At 49.0% G+C, this 21,106-nt stretch overlaps 1 protein-coding gene and 1 pseudogene across 1 annotated transcript; both read right to left on the reverse strand.

The window, feature by feature from the left end:
* Nucleotides 1-14,285: 14,285 nt before the first annotated feature.
* On the reverse strand, nt 14,286-21,102 carry LOC149873992 (endogenous retrovirus group FC1 Env polyprotein-like). The gene is given in 2 exon segments (XM_090054384.1): nt 14,286-15,175; nt 15,177-21,102. Coding segments are annotated over 2 exon segments (1,224 nt in total). The 5' UTR covers nt 16,070-21,102; the 3' UTR covers nt 14,286-14,844.
* On the reverse strand, nt 19,558-20,509 carry LOC149873993 (uncharacterized; annotated as a pseudogene).
* Nucleotides 21,103-21,106: the final 4 nt, after the last annotated feature.

Raw genomic sequence — 21,106 nt, forward strand, 5'->3', positions numbered from 1 at the left:
ACCCCGCTGACGGTATCTGCCGACAATCCACGATTGCTGCTGGCTGCCGCTGCTGGTAGTGCCTGTGAGTGGTCGCCAACCCCTGGTCAGTGCTCACCACCCCCCACTGCTAACAGTGCCAGTGGCATCTGCAGGAGCTCCCAGCTTACCATCACCGGGCTCCCGCCGCTACCAGTGCAGTCTTGCCCCCCGCCAGCTACCAGGAGCAAACACTGTTTATGGTTCAAACCAATCAAAAACTCTCTGATGGTCTCTTTTACTATCTTGCCCCTCAGCCTGTCCCCTTCCTTATCCAAATAATCCTTACTGGCTATCTGAGTGCAGCTTAATTTTTTGTGAAGATTAATGCAAATTAGCTGTTGAATATCTCCATCTTCCTTGCATCTTCTGGTAAGAACTCATCTTGATTGTTTAACAGTGGACCCACAGCTTCCTTGATTCTTTCTTTTCTGACTAGCATATTTACAGATCCTCTTCTTTTAGTCCTTAACTTCCCTTGACAAGAGTAGCTCATTATTTACTTCTGCTTCTCTGATTTTGTCCCTGCAAGTTCTTGCTGTTTCCTGGATGCACCTTCAGTGGCCTTCCAATCTTTCCATTGTTTGTATGTTTTCCCTTCAATTTCCCTTCAATTTTCAGGCATCCTAAAGGCACTGGGCACCTGATGGCTGCATTGATTTCTTGCCATTCTTCTTGTGCTTCCATTGTGTTGAATACCTTCTTGTTGAGCTACTAATATGGTCCATGTAGTAGTTGCCAGCCCTCCTTTCTTTCAGTCTGTCCTCACACGGCACCTGTTTTTCTTTAAATGGTTTAAATCTGCCCTTTTAAAACCAATGTCTTAATTCTGCTTACCTCAGATGCTCAGGATCATGAATTCTATCATATCATGATCACTTCCTCCCTAATTTCCCATCACTGTCACATGCTCAACCAATTTTTCCTTGTTGGTAAGGACAAAATCCAAAACAGATGATCCCCTCGTCACGTCCTCAGTTTTCTGGAACATAAAGGAGTTGTCCTCCACACCACAACTTGCTTGTCATTTTATATTTGGCTGTGTTGTTCTTCCAGTAGATAGCTAGGAAACTGAAGTCCCCCATAAGTACCATCTCATAACTTTTGGATAACGTTGTCATCTCTTTGAAAAATGCCTCATCCACCTCTTCTTCCTGACTTGGCAATGTATAACAAATCCTCACCATAACACTTTTCCCTTTTATTTTCACTCAGTTACAGTCAGATCTTCTGTCTTCTTCCTGAAACAGGGAACACACATGTATATTTTTGATGTTCAAGACAATTGCACTGCCTTTTCTCCCAACCCTGTTTTTTTTTAAATAGAGTGTACCCCTTGATGTTCCAGTTATATGAGTTGTCCCACCAACTCTCTGTAATACCAATGAGATCACAGTTTTCTCCATAGGCTATGATTTCCAGCGTATCCTGTTTCTTCCCCATACTCCTTGCATTTGTATACATTCATCTGAAGTATTTTTTATTTCAATCTACTTGTTTTCCTCTTGCATCCATCCCTTTTTGCTATTCTGTGGCTACCTGTCCCTTCCCTGAGTCGAGTTTCTTCTTCTGGTCCTTCTCTCTCTGTATTGTTTGTTCTGTAGCTGGAGGTTTTGTTCACCTTCTGTTCACCACCTTGCTGGGAACCTAGTTTAAAGTCCTTAGTAGGTTGGTCAACTCTTACTCTGTCCCAGATGTTCAGAGAGCTAGAAACTTTAGTGAAGTGAAAACCAAAACAGTTTAGCAAAACATAGCCTCTGAAAATAACTCTGACAGAAAAACCGATGGCAGCATCCAAGAGGACTGTAGCAACATCCAGCAAAAAAAGAAGCAACTGAAACATGATCACACAACACAACTTTGTCCTGCCCACAAGATGTTGGCCTTGAACCTTCCATGCCATTAAAGTATCCAAAATCTCCAGAGAGCAAGGACTCGGGCAAGCCAGTTTTGTGACTATCTGAAAGAAGTGCATGGTCTGCCAGGACCACAGCCCAGAGGTGGTAGCAAGTCACAGAAAGAGCCTAGACCCAGACAAAGCAGCTCACACAGAGAGCCTGGCCATGAGCTATTACCAGGAGCACCAGAACCCAATAAAGGGTAATGTCCAGTTGACAAACAGATGTAGCACAGCATACCACCCTGGTGCTTGTACTACAACCATTCAAGAACACTTTGTCCTGGAAATACTGGCATATAAGCAGGATCCCTAGCCACAGCAACTCCCTGGCTGATAGGAAGGACAGCACTTTTTAAGAGCCAAGCTACTTTGACCTCCCAGGCTTCAGTAGCATAATTGTGTAAGGCAAAAGGGGCAACTGGCCTGGGAGCTGATGGGATTGGGGAGCAAAAATTGGCTTTTGCTGGAGCTGCATGATTGTGATAGCAGCAACAGCAGCAACCGGAAGTCACCACTGCCCCTAAGTGTAGCAGCTGCCCTGGGTGCCCAGCTATATTTGTATGCTGCTGCCAAGCTGGACCTGATTCCTGGCACTCCTGCTGCCAGGATCCCAAGCTGTGCATTGGAAAAATGGGATTTTCTCTTCCATGCCTGTGAGCTCAACCCAGCTCAACAGATAGAAGAGCCCATGGCCCTGCAAAATTACACTAATGGCTTTTCCTGGACTCAGACATAGTTTGCTCATCTTCCCCATTAGTATTCAACCCCATTTGTTTTGCACATGTTGAAATCAGCTCTTTAAGGTCTACCATGTTTGCACTGTTTCATTTCACATTGTTCTCAAATTTTATTTCTATATTTCCAAAGCTTTATGATTTACTTCATCTAGCAAATAGATGACTCAGTTAATGAATGGGATTTCCAAACACATCTGCACTGCTGATAATTAAGGCCACACCTAAATAGCAGGTACAAATTTAATGAGATAGAGGACTGATAAATCCAAATCACATTTATAAAGAGAGTTAAAAAATGTAAAGGTACATTAAAAAATGTACAAGGAGTGAAGAAGGCCTCTTCAGCTATTCCAGGTAGTAGGCCTAGGCATATCAGGTGCCAAGGGAAGAAAACTGTGTCTGTATAATCCGAGGGTGGGCAATTATTTCAGCTGGAGGGCCACTGAATGGGTTTTGGGGACTTGTTGAGGGCCACATCCATGTCTCTGTTCTCTTTCTCTCCTCTCCATCTCCCTCCCCCTCCTTCCAGAACCTGCTGGAGCAGTAGTTCATCGCAGCAGGTAAGCAGGCAGTGGTGTCAGCTGTGGATCCTGCTGGTAGGTTCAGGAGCTCAGACACAGAATCTGACATCAGCGTCCACAGCTGACACTGCCACTCTCACAGCACAGCGGAAGCTCCCATCCTGAGCCCTGACCTGCAACCTGCTGGCGACATCAGCTGTGGACCTGGGCAGGAGCTGCTGCTGTGCCAGGTGGGCTGTGTCATCAGCTGTGGGTGCAGCCAGCAGGCTCCAGAGCCCCAACGTGGAACCTGCCAGCAGTGTCCAGAGCTGATTCTGACGCCCACCTGGTGGGACAGAAGCTCCTGCCTGGGTCCACAGCTGACGTCACCAGCCAGTTTCAGGCTGGGGCTCCAGGCGGGAGCTTCCACTGCATTGTGAGGGCAGCAGTGTCACCTGTGGATACCACTGGCAGGTCCTGTGTCCAGGCTCCTGGACCTACCAGCAGTGTCCACAGCTGATACTGCCACCCACCTGCTATGGCAGAAGTCCCACCCAGGTTCACAGCTGATGCCTGATAATGCTAGACGGAAGCAGTGCCACCCACCCACCTGCCCAGCACCATGTGACAGCCAGAGCTGCCAGCCAGATCCCATTATTCGGCAGCTATCCATGCATGGGCTGGATCAAATCTGTTTTTGCCCACCCCTAGTATAAGCCTTCCTTCCTCCAATAATTCCTAGAACTGAAAGAATGCAAGCATCTATCTTCATGAAAAATGCTGAGTATAAATAGTTTTTTTTTCCTGCAACAAGGTATCCAGGTATTGCTGCATGACCCCAGCAGCAGCAAGCAGGCAAGATTGTCAAGTATTAATGAAGGAGTGTTCACACTGTTGATCTCTAGCTTGCAAACAGTTTTGGCAAATCTCAATTTACTGAAAATTCAAGCATCATGCGCTTTTTCAGATCCCTATACTCTAATAAGGGTGAATCTTTCATGGTGGCTGATCAAGGCTTGCATCACAGGGAAAAAAAAGCACAAAAAAAAGATCTGAGGGAACGTGTGTTCTTCTAGTTGCTCCTAAGCAACTGGGAAACCTCATACATCTGAAGCCACTGATAATCTGCTGAGTGTCAGCAGGCTTAGGATACAATGGAACATTATCTTTTTTATAGTGACACACACTTCACACATGGGAGCACCAACAGTAAATCTGCCCTTCCCAGCTGGCTTCCAGTGGACCAGAGGCAGCTGGAGTTGGCAGCTTTCCAACTGCTACTGCCTCAGGCTTTTGCAGAGAACAGCAGAGCCTCACATTGGAGGTCTGCCTCTACAACTTTGGGGCTCACTCCATGCAGGTTTCCAGGAAAGCAGCTTCCCTCATCCTGAAATTCTCCCACTTTTGTTCATCATCCCACATCTGTAGTCCACTCTTCTTGCACCAGTCTCTTCATACTTCTCCTGCATCCATAAAAAGTGGTCCATTGATCACAGACGGTTCTGGAGCAATCCATCCCCAGTCATTACCTGGATAGCCTTGTTGATGCTGCCATCATACAAGAGCAGACCACACGGACTGTGTAATAGAATGATCCATCTCAGCCATGTAGTGCTTTTGCCAGCCTTGGCCATTTTCAAGGGGCCTAGGCTAAGCTGTAACAGTGTTGCTAAACAGAAGGCCCAAAGCCTGTTCCAAAAGTTTCAATGAAACAAAGAAATGGAAATAAAACTAGTCAGAGATTATTTATTAGACTATTAAAACCAGCCATCTATAAATATTGGGCATGGGCTAGAGGGAAATTTGGAGAACTCAGCAAATTCAAGAACACCTGCTGCCAATCTGTGTGCTACCCTCCTCCCACTTCTCCAGTCTCCCCAGCTGAGAATCTATGTCATGCTGTAGCGGGTAGCTAGATAGATTTTAGGATAAAAGTTTGTTTTCATGTTTTAAGGTGAAAGCAAATAAAATGTTGTGCTGTAGACCTCTTTCTGCCTCTTTTTTCTAGTATCTTACCCATACAATTACCTGTACTCTGGGTAACAGTGCTTTTTCTGCTAAAGTAAGATTTGCAGTTGCTCACTGCTACAGCTGAGAACTTGCAGTGAAGTGCACACTCAGCAACATGAAACGAAACTCATCTTTATGATCTGGCAATGGCTCTTGCATATCAAGTTGTGACATGCCCATACCTTTGCCCTTACAGCTTGAGATTGGTACAATGTCTGTCCTGGAAGGAGGCTGCTAAATGAATCTTGGCATTTTTTCACAGTTGGCTTCTCGGTGGCGGTAATCTGCTTCAAATGTCTCATCATGTCCTGTTGCAGTTATTTAGCATTGGACTGAGAAGGCAGCAGTGCAGAGAAGGCAGGAATACCAATCCTCATGAAATTGGTGCACCTTGTGGCAAGCACTACCCTGCATATATGCTCTGTAACCTGGGCAGTACTCCAAGAGGTACCCCCTCTCCAGTTGAAGGGATCAAAGCAGGTGTACAGGCACTGTGGGAGGTGTAGGACCCTTCTCCCCCTATAGAGCACAGCCAGACCACCAATGGGGACTTAACCATATACCTTTTAATACTGGGAACATAACAGGCATAAATCAGAGGGTATAGTGGACACAACAATACCCCAAGGGGGCAGGATTCAACGAAGGTTAGACACTTACAATCACTGACAAAACAGAGTTAACAAAATATAAAACTCAAACAGCAGAACAAACAATATGGATTGGTGAAATATAAAAGCGCACAAAATGCAAAATGTCAATGCAAAATGACAAGACCCAGGAAACTATAGGCCAGTTAGTCTTACCTCTATCCTAGGCAAGCTGTTTGAGAAAATTATGCTGGCACACATCCATGAGGGGCCAGCAGGGGACTGTATGCTTAGGGGCAACCAACACGGGTTCATCAGTGGCAGGTCCTGTCAGACCAACCTGGTGGCCTTCTATGATCAGATTACCAGATCATTAGACGCAGGGGTAGCAGTGGACATAGTCTTCCTGGACTTCCAGAAGGCCTTCGACACTGTCTCTCACCCCGTTCTCATTAAGAAACTGGGGGACTGTTGTGTTGACACCCACACAGTCAATTGGGTTGCCAACTGGCTGGAGAGCCGCACCCAGAGGGTGGTAGTGGATGGGTCCTTCTCAATCTGGAAGGACGTGGGCAGTGGGGTCCCCCAGGGCTCGGTCCTCGGGCCCGCACTGTTCAACATCTTCATCAGTGACTTGGACGAGGGGGTAAAAAGCACCCTGTTCAAATTTGCTGATGACACTAAGATGTGGGGGGATGTGGGCACACTGGAAGGAAGCATCAGGCTACAATCAGACCTAGACAGGTTACAAGGGTAGGCGGACGTGAATAGGATGGGATTCAACACAGACAAGTGCAAGGTGATGCACCTGGGGAGGAACAACCGGCACCATACCTACAGGTTGGGGAACTCCCCTCTTGTCAGCACGGAGGCGGAAAAGGATCTTGGAGTCATAATTGACTCCAAGATGAACATGGGCCGGCAGTGTGGGCAGGCAGTTAGGAAGGCCAACTGCACCTTGACATGCATCCACAGATGTATCTTGAGCAGGTCCAAAGAGGTGATCCTCCCCCTCTATGCGGCACTGGTCAGGCCACAGCTGGAGCACTCCGTCCAGTTCTGGGTGCCACACTTCAAGAGGGATGTGGACAGCATCGAGAGGGTCCAGAGGAGGGCCACTCGCATGATCAGGGGACAGCAGGGCAGGCCCTATGAGGAGAGGCTACGGGACCTGAACCTGTTCAGTCTCCAAAAGAGAAGGCTGAGGGGGGATCTAGTGGCCTGTTATAAACTAGTCAGGGGGGATCAGCAGGCATTGGGGGAGTCACTATTCCCCCGTGCACTGCCAGGAGTGACCAGGAATAACGGTCACAAGCCGGCAGACGGCAGGTTTAGGCTAGATATCAGGAAGTGCTACTTCATGGTCAGAGCGGCTAGGATCTGGAACCAACTTCCAAGAGAAGTGGTGCTAGCTCCTACCCTGGGGGTTTTTAAGAGGAGGTTGGATGAATATCTTGCTGGGGTCGTTTGACCCCAGTATTATTTTCTGCCATGGCAGGGGTCGGACTAGATGATCTACTCAAGTCTCTTCCGACCCTAGAAACTATGAAACTATGAAATGACAAGGAAACATAGGGCCTTGGTACCTGGAGGTAGAGAAAGGGGGGAAAACACAATGGCCCCTTTCCACTGCAAGAATATTTGCTTCTTGTTATCTCACTTGCCCCAAGTCACCCAGATCTCCCACATGGTAGACAGGAACACTGCCACACAGCCACCACTGGTAGCACTACTCCAGCCTGCTAGGGGTCTTGACCTTCCCCGAGCCCCAGCCTCATGTTGAGCTGCCTGGCCTCTGATTGGAGGAGCTGGAAGCAGAGCTGGGAACCTCTCAGGTTGCTGCTCAGATCCTTCCTGGAGTGGGGGAGCCTCTCCTGCCAGCCACACGCCACGCTGCTGAGGGTCCCACTGCTGCCTGCAGGTCCTGCTCTTTCAGGCTCTTTTGAAGCACTGCTCGTGCTCCGCTGGCTCAGCTCTTGCCAGCTCTGTGAAGCTCCTTCCTTATTATCCCTCACTGGTCTCTCCCCTGAGTCAGCCCACCCTGCCCCCTTTATCCCCCTCCAGGGGACCCAAGGGCCCAATCAGGACACAGCGGGGTGAGTCTCTGGGTCCTGATTGGTGCGGAAAGGGAATCCCAAGTCCTCCAATCATCTTTTGCCCTTTCAAAACCCCTGGGCTAGGTGACTGCCAGCCAGCCCGTCACACTCTTTGTCCCAGTAACTGAATACTCATTTGAGTACAGTTGTCATGATACAATTTACTTCAGGTTTGTCTCAAGTTGCATCACATTCATATGTCTGTGGTCTTATACTTTGATGCTACCCTAAAGGAGGGTTCCACTGAGCAAACAAGAAATCTGCTATTAAAAGCTGTGTCCATCAAATGTAGAAGGCAAAGATTTCTTAGGCTGATATCTTTTATTGGACCTACTGTGTAGCTGGGATATAATCAGACAAGTTTTTGAATACAAGGAATTCTTCATCAGGTCCGCAGAACAAGAGCCAATACAGTTTAGTCAAATAAAACAGTTCTAAGAGTGGGAAGAGAAATTCCCTGGGGCAGCAGACAAACTAGCAGAAAAGAAAGTTGATTACTGGGAAACTGAGGCCTATCAAAAGGGAAGAGAGTCATCTTCACTTTTCATGTGGATGGGAATTCAGGGATCAATAAGTCAAAACATGAATGACACGTGCCCCTGGAGGCTGGTGTGGTATGGCAACCACCTGCAGGCAGCGGCAGCGGTGGGGGTGTGGCAGTGGCAAACAGGGTGCTCCCACAGGCGGCCACAGCAAGGGAGGGAGGGTGGCGAGCACCAACTGGCAATTGGCGACTACGTGCAGATTGGAGGCAGCCAGCACTGATCAGTGACTGTCTGCAGATGCCAGCGGTGTTAGTGGTGACAGGCAGGGTGGTAAGCGGTGACTGCTCACAGGTGCCACCAGCAGTATTAGTGGTGCTTCTTTCAGGGGGTGCGCCGCCAATCTCAGGGGGTGCACATGCATGTGCATGTGCACCCCCTATGCATTGCCAGTGAGTCAAGAACAAATATCTGTGTTAAATCCTTGGTTCTTAGTGTCCAGCCAGCTTATGAATGTTTGTTCCCCAGCTCACCTTTTAAAAGTGTTAGGCAGATTTCCCTCGAGCACAAGGACAATCATGTCTGAGAGGGAGTGGTTGTTCTATGAGAAATGTGCTCCTAATAAAGGTGTATATATATCTCTGTCCTTTATATTAAGTTCTGTGAGAGTTCATTCTGATGTATTGTTTCTGCCTAGTTTCACCCATGCAGCTACCATGAAGGCATTTGGTGCATTGGATTAGATATATCACATTTTGGGAAAAGCATGTTTAAAGTCTATGGATTCTTATTGGTTTGTTGTAGTTTTATCAGTAGAGATCTGTTGACAGGTTTTGCATCTATTGCATAGGTGGTGGTGCAGAGGGCTGCAGGGCAGCCCAGGTGCGGGTTCCTGGCAGCTGCAGCAGGAGATGCACACAGACATGCAGTCGCATCCTGCACGCAGCCAGGATTACTGCCCACCATAGCAGGGAAGTCTGTGAAGGGGAAGGGGCATGGGGGAGGGCCCAGATCAAGACCCCCATGGTGAGGGAAGGAATGGGGTAGAGGCAGGGGCAGGGGCTGGGGTGAGTGGGGCTGTGGGGTGGATCGTGGGGTAGTCAGAGCCCGGACAGCTCATCCAGAGGCATGGGAGGGCTGTGCGCACCCCAGGGGAGTCATGGGGAGGCACATGCCCCCCGGATTAGTGCGTAGGGCAGAGGCAGGCTGCCCACTGTGCGCTGGGCTCTGCACTCTGCTGCTGCTGCTTTGGGAGCTGCACAATGCCATGTGCCTGCTATCAGGAGGTGGGCAGGGGATGCAGTGCAGCCTGGCAGCAGCGGACACATGGCATCATATGGTTCCTGAGGCAGTGGCAGCAGGGTGCAGAGTCCAGCCCACAGTGGCAGCCTGCCTCTGCTCCATGCACAAAACTGAGGGGCACATGCTCCCTGTGCCTCCCCTGGGGTGTGTACAGTGGTGGGAGTCCCTCCCCCCTTGGATGAGCCACCTGGGCTCCAACCATCCCATGACCCCTCTATGGCCCCATTCACCCCAGCTCCTGCCCCACTCCCACCCTCAATGCGAAGGCCTTAATCTGCGCTCCCTCATGCCCCTTTCCTTTCCCCCTGCCCCTTCTCCTCCGTAGACTTACCTGCTGGGCAGTGTGTGTGTGTGTGTGTGTGTGTGTGTGTGTGTGTGTGTGCATGTGCTCAGCCACCCCAAATAATATTTTCTCCCTCCATCTATGATCTATTTTTAAGGCAAGACTGTTGGGCAGTGGGGAGTTTGCTTCTGATGATAAGTTGAGTAAGGTTAGGCAGTTGTTTGAAAGCCAGGAGCACAGGGGTGGGGAATATTTCTCTCAAGGTCTGATCTTTGTTGTTTGACCAGTCTTCTGATTACTTCCAGCATGGGGTGGTCATTACTTCCTGATGGGGACCATCAGGCTGTGCAGTTACAGGGCAGTTTTTTTTGTATTGTAGCAGGTTACTTCATAGTATTTGAATAGCTCTTTCAGATGTATAATCTGTTTCTCTACTGGAGTATCCTCATCATATGTAGGAAGATTTAGGCTAGAGAGTTGGCATCATCCTCAAAGCAAATACAGTAGTATCTGAGGCCCTGGCTGTAGATCACAGCTTTTTTGGTGTGTTCAGAATGATTGCTGATCTTGTAGACATAAGTAAGGTGGTCCATCAGTTTTTTGTATGTGGTGGTTTATAGGGTGCCATCCCAGATGTGGATTGTGGTATCTAAAAAGTTGATGTCAGTGTAGGAATATTCCAGGGAAAGCTTGATTGGGTGGTGATAATAGTTAAACCTGTGGTACAAGTCAATGAGTCCAAGTGTTTAGTCTAGATTAGTGTTTCGCAACCTGTGGGTTGCGACCCAAAAGTGGGTTGCAAGAATATTTGAAAGGGTTGTGAGCAAGTCCCAGAAAAAATGCGGGAAAGCATGGACATTCCCTTGCAGGCTGGCAGCATTCCACCCTGCAAGGAGTTGCTTGAGCCGATTAGAGGCAATGCATGCCCATGTGTCTGCGCAGTCACACACATGTGGCTGGCATGCAGCCAGACAGGGTCTTGGAAGCATCCTCAGCACCTGGATTCAGGTAAGTGTATGGGGAGGGGGGTTGGAGGGCCAGGGCTTGGGGACTGTCCAGGTGTGTGTGTGCGTGTGTGGAAGGGATGGGTGCCTGTCAGCACTGGGTTAAAGTGGCAAGGTGCCAAGGCTGTATCAGGACGAGGGGTGGGGGATGGAGGGGAGATGCATGCCCCTCTGGCAGAGGCGGGTGAGGAGTCCTTTGGGGGTGACAGGGAGCTGCATGGCTGGGCTGGTGGCACCTGGGTCAGTGCCCGTACTTGCAGGGGCAGGGCACCTAGGAGACACGGGGGGGCAGGCAGGGCTGTAACCAGGCTGCCTGGAGCAGTGTGGGAGCCCCAGACCAGGGCAAGGGGGCTGCTACAGCCAACTTTCTTTACTCCTCCTTCCAGCCCATGCTGGGACTGGACTTGCTCCGATACTGCCCACATGAGCTGGAGCTGCTGGAGCTACCAGGCTCTGGCCCAGGGGCAGGCAATTATTTTGGGTGAAGGGCCGCTTACTGACTTTTGGCAAGCTGTCAAGGCCCACATGGGTAGCCCTACCCCTTGACAGGTGCCTTGCCCCCTGGTCACCATCTTGTGACCAGAAGTCCTGCCCCCTAACCCCTGACTCTTGCCCCCAGAAATACTCCTTTCAGCAAGGGGTTTTGCCATCTCAGAACCAGAAAAACACCAAATCATATTCTAAGAATCAAACATCTACAACATTAATTAATTTGATTTCAAAAAATATTTTTGTCCTGGTTTACATGTGTTTGTGTGGTGTACATAGAGGTGATTGCACAATAGCTTAAAATGAAGCCTTACTCTTGTATATTGTGGGAGGGACATGGGTATAGGCCTGGGGAGGGCTGTTACTGTGTGGGTATGTGGAGGAGGATATGGGTCTGGGGGTGTGAATGTGGGGTGATGGAGCATGTGGGTGTGTGTGGATATGTGGGATGAGGGTAGGTATAAGGTTTTTGGGGGGCTGCGTGTGGGGAAGGGTGGCTGTGGTGTGTGGGGCGTGTAGGAGTGGGGGTCTGCATGTATGGCAGTGCAAGGTGGGTGTGGGTGCATGTGTATGGTGTGGGGGGGTGGGACTTGCCCTCTGAACACACAGAGTCTCTCCCTCCCTCATTGCTCCATCTCTCTCCCCCCCTCCCTCATTGCAAGGACACACACATGCCCCCACCCCCTCCTACTTCTGACCCTGAGGTACCCACACAGGCCATGCTCCTGTGGCCCAGTCATGCAGCCGGGGACACGTGGTGATGGAGGCAGCCCTGTGCCGGGAAGCAGTGGAGCGGGCTGGGGATAGGCGGAGCTGGGCTGACTTTGTTAATGTATTTTGCCTGCCCCGGTCTACATGCTGCTCCAGGACCAGGACCAGCAGCGCCAGGCAGGGGAGGCTGGTTCACGCTGGTCATTGCTCCAGCTGGTGCTTCTCAGGATCCTGTCATTCCTCCCTGCACAGAAGGGGGCTCAGGCCGAGCCGAGCTCTGTGTTCCAAGCCCCAGTCACTGCCCTATGAACACACAGGGCAGTAATCAGAGAGGGGCTGAGGATCTGGCACCAGGGGCTACTGTTTAACCAGGATCCCCTGGACCAGGGCTGTCACTGTTCTTAACCTCCAGCCAGGGCTGTCGCTGTGCTTGGTTCACACGGAGAATGAAGGAGAACATGCCCAAAGAGTTTAGGGTCTCTACTACTCAGACAAAGTTTCCTATGCCAGACGTTTTGACAGGGGTTAAATGTGCTGTCCCCAACCCCACAAAAAATTCCTCTGGCCCAAGCAGGACAGGGGGAGCTGGGGGCCCCCTCCGACAGGGCTGGGGGAGCAGGGGGCTGTGGGCTGAGAGTAAGGGGCACCAGCATGACCTGGTGGGGGGGCAGGAGACTGTGGATCAGGAGTGAGGGCACCAGCAAGGCCAGTGATCTGTGGCTTGGGAGTGAAAGGGACTGGTGAATCCAGGGAGCTATAGGTGGGGAGTAAGTGGCACCACCAAGGCTGAAGGGGCTGTGGCCTGGGAGTGAGAGGCATCAGTAGGTCTATGAAGCTGTGGGTCAGGACTGGCCATAGATGTTTACAAGTGGGCCCTGGTACAAAAAGGGTTGAGAACCACTGGTCTAGATAATGAAAATATCATCTATGTAACACAGGTCTAGAGCAGGTTTGATGGTGCAGTTTCCTATAAATTTTTCCTCCAGCTGGCTCATGACGAGGTTGGCATTTATGCCAATAGCTGTGCCCATGGTTTGGAGGATGTGAAGATTGCTGAAAGTGAAGTTGTGGATGAGAGGGACGTGGATGATTTGTGTACTATGTGGTTGCAAATATGAATGTATTCCATGTTCTTACAAGTATTTCAGGCAGGCAGCTGTGCCTTTGAGGTATTGGATGTTAGCGTACAGACTGGTAACATCTACGGCTGCAAGAACGGCCTTCCTGGGGACGTGGTTGTTTTGGATTCTGATGAGGAAGTCTGTGCGGTGTCTTGTAGAAAACTTTGTCTCTGAGTGACAGGATATTTTCTAGGGGTATAAATTATATCCGTGTATCCGTATCCATGTATCTCAGGTGGAACAGTAGGGGGATAACTGGAAGTAATTTTTCTCAGAATCTGGAAGAATGCTTGTTCACCAGGACTCCCCAAAGGATAACTAGGTCTAACGGCCACAAACTTCTAGAAAGCCTATTCAGACTTGATATAAGGAAAAACTTCTTTACAGTCTGTGTCCAAGGTCTGGAACAGAGTCCCCCCAGAGGTGGTGTGTGCACCTACTCTGGACTCATTCAAAAGGTGTTTGGATGTTTATCTTACTGGGATCATTTGACCTCCTGCCTATGGCGAGGGGGCTGGACTCAATGCTCTCACAAGGTTCCTTCCAGCCCCTAATGTCTATGAAATCTATGAAATCTATTAATTTTTCCTGAAGCTGCCTTGCCATGCTGTCACAGAGATTGGCAACCAGATGGCTCCTATGAGTTATCTCTGTGCGTGTTTTGAAGAATGTAGTGAAAGAATGCCAATTAATCTCACAGTATCATGCATTTGTGCAGTATTATGCATATGAAAGAAAAATATGCACCTGAAAGGTGCTAATGGTGCCATCAAGCTAGCCCAGTGCAGGAACAAATCCAGGGCCAAAAAGAGGGGTTTCTTTAGAATTAAGTGCAAATGGAGGGGCTAAGAGTTTGCTTGGTAACCTGTGTATGAAAGTACAAAAAGCCAAATGAAAGCAGGTATGGCTTTGAAAGAGAATAGAGGGACAGACTCCCTGGGCACAGAAAGGCCTGGAAAGGCAGGGTTGAAGATCTCTGAGCAAGGAGACTCTCTGCTGGTGTTGGCTCCTGCTGTATTCAGGGAAAGAGGTAGTGGTATGTGTTGTGCGCTTTGCAGGGTCAGGACCTGAGGCACACTAAGGTGGTTTGTTTTGCCTTTAAGGGAGGGAGGGGTTTTTCCTGTTTGCAGATCACGGAGCCTCCTGATCGCAGAACAGGGCATGAGTTTGTAAATTGTAATCAAGAAAACTTTTATTTGTTTATTTATATGCCGATGAACGAGGTGCGTAGGTACAGAAGCTTGATTAAACGCGTTTTGTTTACAAAGCAAATTAATGACTCTCTCTTTCTCTCTACTCGCGGTTCGGTTTGCAAATCGGGTCGGTACGCAGGAAGGGGTATGCCGGGACAGACCGTAGCAGAAGGGACTGATTTGCTGGGTCCCAAAATGGCTTCTGCCGTGGTGTGGACTTGGCGCAGCTTTTAAAGACTTCCCCCTTCTCCTCCCACTGCCAGGCACTCCTACCCCTGACATCAGAAGGGTAAGATGTTTTCCCGCCTTTTCTAAGCTTGTGGGAGGGGCTGGGTGTTACACTTTGTGCTTATGGCACTCTAACTGAAGTGAAGTACAAAACATGCCCCCTTGCCTTACAGCACAAAGTTACATCTCACTTCCACTTTCTACAGATCCCAGATCTTGTGCCAGCAAGCGGGTGTACACAAAAGCGGATAGCGTTATTAATTTTTGTTTCAAAAACTGAAAAACACAACAGGCACAAGAAGTCACAACGACAATCAGAAATAAGAGGGATAACAGCGGGGTGAGTAAGTTTAACAGCCATGATGAGGCATCCCAATCCAACCACTTAAATACGCTCAACAACCACCCTTGGCCAACGCCAGAGATAGCATTGATGTCTTTGGTGATCTTGCAGATCTCGGTGATCTGGTTTTGAAGAGGAAGGGAAACGTTAGGGATGGCGATGCAACACGTCACGGGATAGGTTTAAGTATTGACAAAGGCCTCCGTGTTGGATGAGCATAGCGTCTAAAGCGAGGCGGTTCTGCATAGTCATTTGGGATGTCGCTTGTAATTGCTGGTCGAGTAAGTCGAGGCCACTTGCGATATGGTTGACAAGGAGTTCAACTTGTTCTGCCAGCTGGGCGATAGCCATGTGGGATTTTGCAATGCTCAAGCCCCAGACAAAGAAACCTTCAAAGGCCCAACTTAAACCCTGGGCTACCTTTTCACTGTATGTAAGTGAACTCCACATGGGATTATTGGAGCGAATGCGTCGGTGGAGGAGCGGACTCATGGGATGAGCAGTTGAAGCTTGCAAGCGGGGACAAAAGGACACAGAGCCTAAAAAGCATTGGAGACCTGATAGTGTGGCAGGTAAAACAGTATACAGTGGGCCGTCAGTACATGCCCAGACAAGGCCGAACGGTGCCGGTGTGGCCAATTCCGAACATGTACCGCTAAACTTGAAAAGTTTGGAGGCTCGCTCCGGAGGGCCAGACTGTTGAAAGGGGAAGGCAACGTTGTGACAGGCAGTATTTATTAACGCTGCCTGTAAAATTGGGTAATAGAACCCGAACCAGGAGTTATTTCCGAGGGGCCCTTGGTGGGTTAGGTTAACGGCCAAGGAAGCGTTCCAGTGGACCAAAGGAGCGGGCTTGGTAAAGGGGGAAAGGGTGACCTCAGATTTGGATTTGGCACCACTGGGTGTAAGTGAGAGGTACCAGGGTGGGGTAATAGAGTGGGGGTTCCAGGCAAGTGACATGTCAGGACAAGACCAGTCGATACCTTGTGGGTTTATTCCCCAGGGGATGGCGGAGCAAGCATGAGAGGCTTCTCTCTCGAAACAGGCTTCGTGTAGGGACATTGTGGTGTTAGAAAGGTTGGCAAGGGAAAAATTGGGAGGCCAGCTGTAATCTTTAAAGATAGAACCTCCGTTCTCTAGGGGTACGGAGATATTGATCGACGTCACCGAACCCTTTGAGACCTGGGAAAATCAGTCCAAAACATTGAAAACTTTAAGGTACGGGATCAAGACAGGGTCTGTAACTGACAAAGGTATCTTGAGGCATGCAGTCAGGCCTTCTCCCATCCCACCATCTCCCAAAGCGTCGGCCCACAGTGACAGTAGGCGCAGAACCATGTTGTCAGTACAGATGGGGTTGTCAGCGATGGGACTAGGGCTTGCGCATTTCATCACCGGCAGGGTGGCGAGTGAGAGTAGGGTGAAGAGTAGTCTCATGCTGGCAAAGGTGAACCTGGAAATAACATAAGAAAGGCAAGAACAGTAACTGAGTTTGGGACAGGTTAACACTCTAACTGTTTTGAGTGCCTGGAGAGCCAGTTGTGGTGAGCTAACCGGTGGCTATTAGAGTCTTTTATGTTGACTATATAGGTGTTCAGATGGTCCCCTTTTCGTACGATTTCTCCTTGAGATACTCATGGGCGTTTTTGTGTAGGATGTGGTACTGTGACGCAGACAAGTTCTCCAGGTTGAAATTTTGGAGCCCATGGGAGAAGTGTTTCTGTGTTTCATGGTTCCCATAGGGCTTTTCCAATGTTTAGATTGAGAACAACTTTGCTTAGGTGTTCGGTCCAGTTTCTGTAGGTTCCATTCCCTTTGACTCGTATTCATTCTTTTATTAACCCAATGGCACGTCCTATGGTACAGGAGGTGATGGTGCCAGGCGATATTGTGTAATGCGGTGAAAGTTGATATCGTTTTTCCCGTGAATGGTGGTCCTCCGTCAGAGTGGATTGTTTTCGGGGTCTGCCAAAATGCAAAGATTTTTGTGAGGGCTTTAGTTACATAGCTGCCACGGGTCTTACGAAGGGGTAGTACTGCAATTTGCCAGGTTCCCAGATCAACAGCGACAAGTCCCTTGGTTGCCCCCTTTGCTCCAGGCAGGGGTCCCATGAGGTCGACCCTCCAAACCTTCCCTGGGCCAAAGTATTTTGGGTCATAAGCACCTTGTTCTGCTTTGTGGGGGTGTGCTTTTTCTTTTGCACATTGTTCACATCCCATTGCCACTTGTCTCCAGAGGCGTTGTGGATCATGTTCTTAACTACCTCCCATGTGTCGCCAGCGATCGTATGCGGCCTTGGTTCCTGGGTGACTCCAGTGTTCGTTTAGCCATCTGATATATGGTTCAGAGTGTGTTGTGGATGTAGTGTAGACAGTGTCTGTGCAAAGTGGGTTTTGAAGCATCTTGTTGATGACTTCGTGAACGGGGTCTGTCTCAGGTTCGTGGGATTTGGTGTGTTTAATTAGTGGTAGTTTTTTAAATCTTTCAAGTGTTGTTAAAACGTCTTCCCACAGGTCTATGTACTTGGAGGGATCAGCTGTTCCTGTTACTATTCGGTAAATGTATTGGGAGTTGATGGCCATAACTGGAACAGGTGAAGTGTTATCGTGATCGTTGAGACAGTGTTGTAACATAAGAGCGAATCCTCGTAACTCACATAATTGTGGAGAGTCGCCAGACTCTGCATGATGTAAATCAAGTTTATGGCACGGTCTGCAGTAAAGTCCAAAGGCTCCTCCATCTTTGGATGTACCGTCAAATGCCATCCACGCTGCTTGAGTCATTCCATAAAGGGTTACTCTCTGTGGTATTTCTTCTGGTGGGGGCAGGAAATTATGGTGGCTCCAGTTGTGCCAACAGTAGTGATGTTCGAGTACTAGAGTGCCCCACATGGACACTTCTCCTCCAAAAGTAGGGTCTGGTGAGCTCGGGTCTAGAAGTGGTAATAGTATTCCTCCTGGCAGGGTGACTGACCTTTGTCCTTGGTGTAGGGGTTGTGCTAACTGAAGGGCGAGTAGTGCTTTCCCTATAATCCCATAGTGGAATTGGCAAGTCTGGAGTGTCTTGTGCGTATTAAAGATCAATTCTCCTTTGGTGTTTTTTGCGGTCACATAAACATGTGTACTGGTATATCCTGCTATAATGTGTATTGGTTCACTCGGATTATAGGCTTCAAGGCGGGTTTCTAGTGTTACTGTGAGTAGGTCTGATAGCTTTTCTGTGTCCCGAGGTGTCCAAGGGTGTTTTTTCTGCTGTTTATTTCGCAGTTGAGTTTGTATCCTGGCTAAGGCTGGCAAGTGCTGAGAGGGTATGTAGGAACGAAGCCATACTAGTTGGCCTAGTAGGGTTTGGAAGTCCTGATGTATCTGGGGTGGGTGAGTTTTCCAGTTCCGCTGGTTGGGAAGATCATGTGCCGTCTCTTGGCGGGTCAATCCATTGAAGGTGGTACCCAGGAACTGAATGCATGTTGTCGGCTCAAGGTTTGACTTCTTGTCGTTACTTGTCCACCCTTCTTGCTGTAAATGAGTGACCAATTGGTTGGCCTTTTGTTTGACCTTACTTCGATCGAAGCCCATAATAGCGAGGTCATCGACGTAGTTCCAGACCTTTACATCTTGATCTTCCTCTCCTGTCTTCATCATAAACCGTTGGAGAGTAGCATTAATTTCGGAACACGCTAGAGCTGGAGAGTTGCTATAACCCTGGGGACACACATTCCATTTATACATGCTTCCCTCAACACACATGTTGAGGAGGCCTTCTTTGTCGTTGATGGGGATCAAGAAAAACATATCTTTTAGGTCGACTGTACAGCCCACCCAATTTTTGGCTCGTACTCGTGACATTTCGTGGACAATTTGTGACAGCGTTTTGGACTGGGGTTGGGCCAAGGTATGGCACCTTATATTGACTTCTCTATAACTGATGACAAGACGCACTGCTGTTTTGTTTCCCGGTTTTGGTATTCCCCATCCTGCTGACAGGTATGTGCTTGTTGTCGTCCGCTGTATCTTACTCTCATCTAAGAGGCATTGAAGTAGTATTTCTAGAACGGCTCTATAGGTTTCTTTTGTTGGAATTGGTTTGTAACGCCAACGACTAAGGTGGGTAAGTCTGGGCATGTGTATCTGCGACACTTGAATGGGTAGTGCTTGAAGGACTTGTTCTTTCAGTTGCAGGGCTCGTATTCCCGGGATTCCAAGTAAGTTGATTGTCCCGAGTACTGCTGTCAGGCCTTTTGGGTAGTGGCTTGGAAAGAATTTGACTCGCTGTGCTTGATCGATCGAGTTAAGGCCTTGTATGAGGATTTTTCCAGAGGTTAGTATATGAGGGAGAGTCGATTGTATAACATTTACTTGGGCTCCAGTATCTAATAGGAATCGCACTGTAATTGGTTGTCTTCGGCTATCTGGGTGTCATACATCGATGCTGCAATAGGGTTGTTGATCTTCACTGCCGCCGGGGCGACTGGGAGCGGCTACTCGTTTTTTGCCTTGTCTCGGAATCCTAATGCCTCGGCCAGTTTCTCTTGTCCAGCGTCCCTGAGTGCTCAGAGCTGCGACTTGCTGAGTCCAGATTTCGCAAGTAAAAATCTGAACATGGTCCGTTCTCGTGGAGTTCTCTCGAACCGGATGGCCCACTCATGAAGTGCCCTGAGGCCCTGTCCATTCTTTATCGTTGCCTTGGGCTGGGGTACTAGCCATCATTACACTCCAGTTCCCTATGTCCGTGGTGGCAGCAGGGTGTGCTTGGGTGGTGGGTGTAGGCCTCAAGAGTGCCTGGAGTCATGGGAGTTGGCTTAGGATGTTTCCTGTGGGCTGGCTGACTAGTGGGGCTAAAAGGTGGCGGAGGGTGATGGCGTGGTCTTCTCCGTAAACTTCTACACAGGCCTCTACTGCCTCGATGGTTGTTGGTATGGCTCCCGGATTTCTTAGGAGTCGATGAGGCCATGGTACATTTCGCTGAGCTGCGGTTAATCCCAGTTGGTGTACTCTGGGATTCCAAGTACAATATGATGTCCCTATGATGCTCAGCAAAAGTTGTTTGGCAGTAGGGTTGACCGGGCATCCTTTGTGCCATAGATGGGATATATGATTGACTTGTCCCGCGACGAGGGATGGAAGCGGGATGTTCCAGTGTACGTTATTCATTACGGCCGTTAGATCAGTAACGTGTCCTCCACTCCATGAAGCTTGAAGGGTTAGGTAGGAGGACTCATCTTAATCTAGTTGCTCCGACCCATATTTTACGACGAGATGACCCAGCCAAATCATTAATATTTCATTGGATTTAATCTTTGACTCCTTGTGTAATTCTTGCATCTCCACTCGAGTGTGGGTGCGGTATGTGGTGGTGGTACGGGTCACACCCTGCCCGTTGGCCACTTGCTTAACTAGAGCGACGGGGTAAGCAGTCGTGGGTGGTGACGGCTCGGAGTCCCTGGGAGGAAGGGTTGGATAAAGACTTTCACTTTTCAGTTTTGGCAGTAACTCCTCCCTCTTCTATGTAAGGGGGTGGCATGGTCGGCGCCGTGGGCAGTTCATGCGTCAGTGGGAGTGGTGTTGCAAAAATTGCGGTTTGTTTCTCTGGAGGCACGCGAAGAAATCTCAGACACACACTTATTAGCAGCACAAAAGGTGTATTTGCAAATAGGGTCGGAGCAAAGTCAAAGGACTCAGATTACCCCGAACCCCTGAGGAACTTTTTCAGCTGGTTTTTATCCTTCTCCTCCTGGGCACGTGTGCAGAAACAGGAACTCTTACAGCTCATTTCCGTTTCATACAAACATGTATGTGGCTACGTCACTTCATCCATCGCATGTATATTATAATTAACTACTTAAGTATGCAGGGCGGATAGGTAAATATGCATCAGCTAATTGCGCATGCTCAGAAAGTTCTCTAGGTCACCAAGAGTTTAAATCCCCCCCACTTTCAAGGACACAGTTAGTTGAATTCCAGCTTCTGTAATCTGCATGAGAAAACCAGGGGCAGTGTGGGGGAGAGAGTGGTTTAGCATAAGAAAAACTGTAGCAAAGCTGGCCAAGGAAAAAAGTCCTTGGTAGTGTTTTTTGCTTATCAGGTATGAGATGCAAACTG

The sequence above is a fragment of the Crocodylus siamensis genome, chromosome 1, assembly GCF_052110815.1.
Source record: "Crocodylus siamensis isolate JL-2025a chromosome 1, ASM5211081v1, whole genome shotgun sequence".
Taxonomy (NCBI): Eukaryota; Metazoa; Chordata; order Crocodylia; family Crocodylidae; genus Crocodylus; species Crocodylus siamensis.